Source organism: Lepisma saccharinum, chromosome 27, assembly GCF_977018435.1.
Source record: "Lepisma saccharinum chromosome 27, izLepSacc3.1, whole genome shotgun sequence".
NCBI classification, from domain to species: domain Eukaryota; kingdom Metazoa; phylum Arthropoda; class Insecta; order Zygentoma; family Lepismatidae; genus Lepisma; species Lepisma saccharinum.
In genome coordinates, this window is record NC_139255.1 from 12,300,389 (window position 1) to 12,308,289 (window position 7,901).

Consider the following 7,901-nt stretch of genomic DNA (forward strand, 5'->3'; position numbering starts at 1 on the left):
TAACTCGAATTTACATCTCCTGCTGTAATGTCCGTTTAATACGTAGAGGTAAAGGTGGTATTATGAGCCCCCGTTTTGTTTTGTATTTTTTAAAATTTGATTTTTAACTTTTTTGTTCAGATTCCTATGATAACTTTAATTACAACATTTCATAAAACTAATGTTAAAATATAAACTAATTTGAGCAACTTTAAGGATATGAAAAAGAATAAAATACAAAACAAGTCATTTTGTGGAAGTAAAGTTTTGAGCTTGTAATATGAGCCCCTAGGAAAGAAATAATAGAGAATAACTGCTTTAGAAAAGTGTATGACAAATTAAATCATACAAGCAACATTTTATTCATTACAAAACCTTATGAAAGATTTCATGATGTGAAATACCATAAAAGAGTTCATAACAAGATCATTGAAAAAATCATTACAAAATTCGCAAATGTAAATATCCTTCTCTCATCCAGCGCAGTCCTTGTGTGTCCACATTTCACAGATGAGACATTGCAACAACAGTTCTCCTCGGTTATCTGCCGAAAATAGACAATCGATATCTGATTCGCAGGATTCCTCATGAGAATCTTCATGAAGCTTCGGTTTCACTGCATGCTTTGTTTTAGATTGTGTTATTTTTTCCCTTCAGCTGAGTCTGACTTCGTTCTTTCTCCAGCAGCTAACATAGCATCTTTGTACGGAGACGATGTAATCAAAGTTGCCTTGGATGGTTTAGGACCTTTGTTAGTCACTTTCCTCTTTGGTTCGGGAACAGTCCGAGACACATTGTGTCCGGGAATCTTCTTCTCCTTATCTTTACACAGACCGGAAGGCCCTGCCCATGCCAAATCTTCAGCAGCTGGTTGGAATCTTGTTACTTGCACATTCTCCAAAACTGGTGAACTTGCAGTTCCAGCGCGATTTGATTCTACACTTGTTGTGGCAGATGTGTTTTGGTAATCTTCTTGTGGAGTTTCGGTACATGTGTTTTGTCCTCTTACTGCATTGTTGGAGGTTAGGTATTTTCCCTTTGCCTTTTTGCAGGGTTTCCAAATCCAGTACCTCTTGAGAGGAAGGTGCAAAGTCCACTGCAGAAAAAAACATTCCGGTTACATGAATATAATCCCATTCACAGCAATGTATCCGGTCTGGCAAGTCAAATAAGCCTTTCCCAATAGTTCGGCAATATCATAGTGTCGGGGAGCGAGCCCCGTTCCGATTTGTATCCAAAAACTTTCGGTGGTTGGGTAGGTGAATTTGCAAAGGACACTCACCTTATGTAAACTACATGTTTAATGACAGACACATAAGTGTACATAAAGTACACATTCCCTGTTACACAGATGACAAGATATATAAATGTAGACACGAAACGACGTCCTGCAGCCATACTTGCTGCGCACTCGAAGACAAGTGTTGCCAACACCTACTTGGCAAATATAAAGAAAAATGTCTTGGCCGCCATGTTGGATCCAAGTACATAGTGGGAGCCAACATACCGCCCACCTTGAAATATATAATTTCAAAAAAAAAAAATACAAAATACAAAAATAAAAAGTTAAATGGTACACTGAAAACAAAAAAATATGAAAAACAATTTTACACATATTGTACACTATAACTATTTGAAATTATTGAATGCAAATGTTCAATTTTTCAATTTTGACAATCATTATTAAATGGCAAAAAACATAGCTTTACAACTGGTCTTTTGTAATTGCCGGTACTGGTTTTCACTGTAACAGTCCTTACGAGTCCATCAGTACCTGGATGAACGTCACATATTCTTCCAAGTTTCCATTGTTGTGGAGGAAGCTGATCATCTCTTATGAGAACCAAATCACCAACTTGAAGATTTTTCTGTTGTGTTCTCCACTTCGAACGTTGTTGCAGCTGGGTGAGATAGTCTCGAGACCAACGTTTCCAGAAATGTTGCATCAAATTTTGTGTAAGTTGCCACCGTGAAAGTCTGTTAAGTTTATATGTGGTAAGATCTCTTTCTGGAGCTGACACCAATGCATCTCCTATCAGAAAGTGTCCTGGAGTAAGAGCTTGCATATCATTTGGGTCACTGGAAATGGCTGTGAGTGGTCTCGAATTTAAACACGCTTCAATCTGTGCTAACACAGTGCACAATTCTTCAAATGTGAGCAACGTATTTCCCACAATTCTTTTAAGATGGAATTTCACTGATTTTATTCCACTTTCCCATAATCCTCCTGCATGAGGATTTAGAGGTGTATTGAAATGCCATTGTATTCCCAAACTGCTCAGATTATTAGCTATTTCTTCATTGTGCTTACAATTGTTCACAGTTTTTAAGATGTCTTTTAGCTCTTTGTTTGCACCAACAAACGTAGTACCACAGTCACTGTACATGTCACGTGGCTTTCCTCGTCGAGACACAAATCTTCTAAGAGCAGCTAAAAAGGCTGATGTGGTTGCACTACTCACTACTTCAAGATGAATAGCCTTAGAGGAAAAGCAAATAAACAATGCGATGTAGCCTTTGTAACTTCGACGAGAACGACCACTCATTTCCTTAAGAATTACTGGTCCAGCGTAATCCACTCCACATTGTAAGAATGGCCTATTAACTGTTACTCTTGGTGACGGCAAGTTTCCTATTAGTTGTTTTGACGTGGTGGGATTATATCTATGGCACGTCACACATTTTTTCACTAATTGACGCACTCTGTCACGACCGTGAATTATCCAAAATTTCTGGCGTAGCGTTGCAAGAACCAGTTGTGGCCCTGCATGCAAAAGGATAATGTGCTCATATGCAATAATTAAGTCTGTTAATCTATGCTTTTTGGGCAGCAAAATAGGATATTTGGCACTGTATGGAATGTTACTGTGTTTCAATCTGCCGCCCACCCTGAGAACACCTAGTTCATCAAAAAATGGATTTAAACTATGCAAGGTACTCCCTGAAGATATGGGTAAACCATTGTTAAGAGCATTAATTTCACTGGCAAATTCACCCTGTTGCACAATTTTCACTAACACCAGAAGTGTGTCCCACAACTCTTTAGTGCTCAATGGACCATGCAGTTTGTTAGTTTTGTTGCGGGCATTGAAAATGAACCGTTTACACCAGGCCACTACACGTTGCAGTTTATTTAGAGAAGAATACCTCTCAAATAATGGGTTGTCTTGTGTTGACACAAGGCTTACAACAGACTGCTTCTGTTCTACACTCACTTCACTACATTCTTGTATGTCACACTTGTTTTCAAGCAATTGTAGCTCATGTAAAAATGGAGGCCCTTGCCACCATAAATAATGTGTCACTAAGCTGGAAGGGGGAATCCCACGACTAGCACAGTCAGCAGGATTGTCTTTAATGCTGACATGACACCACTTTATATCACCTTCTTCTTGTATTTTAGAGACCCGATTCGCCACATCATTGTTCTTAAATGGTAAGCTAACTACATATCGACCATTCTCTCGTTGGTGACTAGCTATGAAATGTGCTTCACACTTTTTCTCTTCTGACGTTAAATGATTAAGGGTTGGCAATGCTTCAAGTTCCCAAAAATTACGTACGTTAGTATTCAAATCACATGACACATGGAAAGATGAGACTGAGTTGGTATTTGCATTACCAACACTACCATCAATTTGCCCTGATAACACCCAACCGAAGACTGTTTCTAAAGCTGATGGAGTACCAGGAGGTCCCACGCAGCGTCCACTTCCCAACAATAAAGGAAAAATGTCACAGCCTAGTAAAATATCCACAGGAGCACTCACGTTAAATGTAGGATCAGCTAAGGGTAAGCCCTGTATGTGTGACCAAGTGCACGCCCCTGGTGCTTGCACCCTTGGCAAATTACCTGTAATTTTCTTCACTACCACAGCCCTGACACTGTACAGTTGTGTCTTGCACTTTGACAGAAACTGAACATTGGCTATAGCATTGGCTGTGTAAACACCCCTTTCAGTTATGCCAGAAATATTTATGTTTGTGCGTTGCTTAGGTAACTGCAACCTTTGTAAACACGTCTCAGACACAAAGGACACTTCCGATGCAGAGTCTAGGAGCACACGACAAGGCTGAAAGTAACCCTGTTTGTTTTTAACATTAACAATAGCCGTACATAACAATACTTGTGATACACCAGAGGATTTAACTAACTTGTTTTCTGCAACATGAGATGACACTTGTGGGGGAGAGGAAGTGGTCGACTGCCCATTCTTGTTAGCCTTGTCAAAATGAATTAAAGTATGGTGATATTTTCCACAGACGCGACACCCGTTTGATGTACATACTTTTAATTTGTGCTGTTGAAAACAATTAAAGCAAAGCGCCTTCTCTTTAACAAAACTGTGCCTTTGTTGCATGGACATTTGAAGAAACTCTTCACACTTGTGTAGTTTGTGTTGCTTGGTGCGGCATTTCGGGCAGAAGGAAACAGCTGATGTTACAAAGGAAGAGGTTGAAGGCTTATTATGACTCACCGCCTTCCGCCGATTGTTGTTTTCACTTGCCATTGACGACAATGCACGCGCACGCTGATCTAGGAATTGGGTCAACTCGGAAAAACTAGGCACTTCTTGCGACGTGAGAGAGAGTTCCCATTGTTTTCTTGACTCAGGATCGAGCTTTTTTGTTGTATGATAAACAAGAATCGCGTCCCAAGATTCAACAGGTACACCGAGCACCTTTAAAACACGAATGCACTCATTTGTAGTGTCGATAAGACGACGTAAACTTGTGTGCGAGTTCTCATTCACTTGCGGCTGATTCACCAGTCGCTGGACAGTGTTGCTAACTAATTCCCTCTTGTTAGAATAGCGGTTATTGAGCAACTCCCACGCATGTTGATAGTTTTCATCTGTCACTGCTAACGATTGTATAAGCAAGGCAGCCTCGCCCTTGAGAGAAGCCTTCAAATACTGAAGTTTTTGTGCACCACTTAAGTTCGCGTTTTTATCGACACTTGCACTAAACAAATCATGAAAACTTAGCCAGTCTTCCAGCGATCCGCTGAAGGAAGGAATTTCCAATCTTGGTAGTTTAACTTCACCTACTTGTTGCTGGGGTGGGCTGTCACGTGATGATGACGTCACTGATGTAAGACTTCCTGATGCCGTTAATTGTACTGACCGAAGCTTGTAGACAATCTGATCAAGTCTGTCTTCTTCCACACCTAATTCACCTTCATATCTTTCGAAGTCACTAGCGTCCCTTGTAGCAAGATCGATTAATAGTTGCTTGCAGTCACTTGATAGTTGCGTCGCTTTATCACCACACACAGACATCGTGGCATTGTCTAAAGTCCCGGAATTTACACGATTCTCGAGACGCGTAATCTCACGTTTTAGCACTGTCTTTGCTGCGAGAATTCGCTCCATTTTGACGCGTTCACGAACCGCGAACCGACCGAAAATTGGCAAACCGGATTGCACTACACGCTGGTAACGAAAGATGCTTGTTTAGGCCAGCACCACGCCTTGATGACGTCAGTTTCTTTGTTCGCGTCTCGCGGGCGAGGAACTAACGAACGGAAAATACGAAAAGTGTGAAAAGAAGTTCTGTACAGAGACTGTCTTTGTCACACAAATACACACTCACAGTCACAGTTCACAATTATGTATGTAGAAAATCACAAAGTCACTAGAATCACTTTCACAGAATGTCACAAATCCGGCTACGGAGGACCATGTCGGGGAGCGAGCCCCGTTCCGATTTGTATCCAAAAACTTTCGGTGGTTGGGTAGGTGAATTTGCAAAGGACACTCACCTTATGTAAACTACATGTTTAATGACAGACACATAAGTGTACATAAAGTACACATTCCCTGTTACACAGATGACAAGATATATAAATGTAGACACGAAACGACGTCCTGCAGCCATACTTGCTGCGCACTCGAAGACAAGTGTTGCCAACACCTACTTGGCAAATATAAAGAAAAATGTCTTGGCCGCCATGTTGGATCCAAGTACATAGTGGGAGCCAACACATAGGGTCCAACAGGTCTCTCACTGTGAACCATACAGTTGCGTATATTTTCACTGCAGTGATGTTTCAAAGCGCAAAGAAATGTTTGTCAAGAGGCTGCAGTTTATGCGATGTGTGTGGAGGTAAACTTACAATGGATATGCCATTTTCTCGAGCAAGTTTTACAATGTCAATGTTTTTGGTGTGGGAGTTGTGGCCATCTAGAATAAGGAGCACAAGGTCATTTTATGAGGGTTTAGTTTTGTCAATAAAGTGCGTTAGCCAGTCTGTGAAAATGTTTGCTTGTATCCATCCGGACGGGTGACATCTACCAATTTCCCCCGGTGGAGCGCCTTTCATGAGAAGCTCAAACATATTTTTCGTGGGAAAAATGAAGATATGAGGTACAAAAGTTCCCCCTGCACTCATGCAGCAGACTATTGTCACGAGAGAGCCCCGTTCAGCAGAACTTGTCTTGTCTTGTCTTTTTCCTATCAACCCAATGATTCGAGGTATTTTGATTTGAACGACTGATATTCCTGTCTCGTCGACATTAAATACTCTATCCGCCGGGAAGTTGTGTTTGGCGTACTCAGCTTCCAGGATATCAAAGAAATTCTTGATTGCCTCTTTGTTAAAACCATTTGTTCTTTAAAACGATGTCGCAGCAGGTTTCAAGAGAGATAAAACGTTGTTATGACGATTCATGAAGTGGTCGAACCAAGCTCTACCAACTAACCCCTCTTCTGTGAATGGGTGATTAATTCCATTTCTTTCACACAGTTGGTAAGCTACTCGGCGAACATCTTGCCTGCAAGACCATAGAATTTACTTTCCATGATAAGTAAATACTCGACTAATTCACTTTCCAGCTCCTCGCCCATTATAGGTTTTCTCCCTAATTTTGCTAAAGCGGCTTCTTCCGGTGGTTTCTCAACTCGAACAAGTCTTTGAAGAGTAGGTCTTGGAGCAAGAAACATTTTTAATGCCTTTTTCAATCCCATATCTTTGTTTCTTACAGCCTTGATCGCCTTAACCATATCTTCAGTATTCCTGCTTTTTTCTTTTGGTCTTTTTTTTTTTGGACCTAGCACTTCTCGTAACATCTGAAAAGACAAAACCACTCCTGTAGTGTATATAATATGAGCCCCTTAAAATTTGGGGGCTCATATACCAAGCACGATGGGGCTCATTTTACAACCCTCGCCATATTGGAATTGGAACACGCATATCAAATCTTTGTTACTTCAAAATTACATAGTATCTACACGAAAACAATCTTTTAAACATGCTTTACCCAACGCATTAATGCACTAGGATGAGTTTAAATGAATAAGTACTCCAATTAAAAGCAAGACACTTACCTTTCAAAGTTTTTCAGATCGAGAAAAGAAAAATAACACGTTCACTCATAAACTACCAGTTGCAACTGAACGAGAACTCTCTGGCGGCAAAAGGCGTTACTAAACTAGCAGTTCAAATCATCGCCGCCAGGTTGAGCGCGCTCCATGAACAAATGTTGGGGGGGCTCATAATACATGAATGGCTCATAATACCACTTTACCTCTAATATAAATTCTTCAAAATCTCAAACCTATTTGACAGATAATAATATTGCAATTTATCTAGAAACCTTCCTGATTAAATATTAACACAATATTGAGTCCTGTTGCGTAATGCTTGATTTGTAGATTATAAACCCTGGTTTAAAAAATATCTTACAATGAGCTTTTGATAGTTTAGTATACACTACTAATTTTAGGGTGCTTTTAACACGAAATAGTAAGTGTATTTGCAACTATAAATTTTTAAAACAAAACTACAAATATTCTACTCTATCATACACATGTATATTCACTGAATGGGTATATTGCTGTACAGTCTTCTGTGGTGTTGCACTTTGTGAACCTTGCGTTTCTGTCTACAATACTGGCCACAATACGAATTGGTTGGACAA

At 40.2% G+C, this 7,901-nt stretch overlaps 1 protein-coding gene across 1 annotated transcript; it reads right to left on the reverse strand.

Moving 5' to 3' along the window:
- Nucleotides 1-619: 619 nt before the first annotated feature.
- On the reverse strand, nt 620-5,354 carry LOC145979965 (uncharacterized). The gene is made up of 2 exons (XM_083112904.1): nt 1,689-5,354; nt 620-1,075 (listed from the first exon to the last, which is right to left on the reverse strand). Exons 1-2 carry the CDS (start codon nt 5,352-5,354, stop codon nt 620-622), a joined length of 4,122 nt encoding a protein of 1,373 aa, XP_082969030.1.
- Between the last annotated feature and the right edge of the window lie 2,547 nt (nt 5,355-7,901).

Coding starts and splice junctions, on each gene's coding strand:
- LOC145979965 (XM_083112904.1), bottom strand. CDS start 5,354: ATGGAGCGAATTCTCGCAGCAAAGACAGTGCTAAAACGTGAGATTACG. Junction 1,076..1,688: donor GCAATTACAAAAGACCAGTT/GTAAAGCTATGT, acceptor TTTTTTCTGCAG/TGGACTTTGCACCTTCCTCT.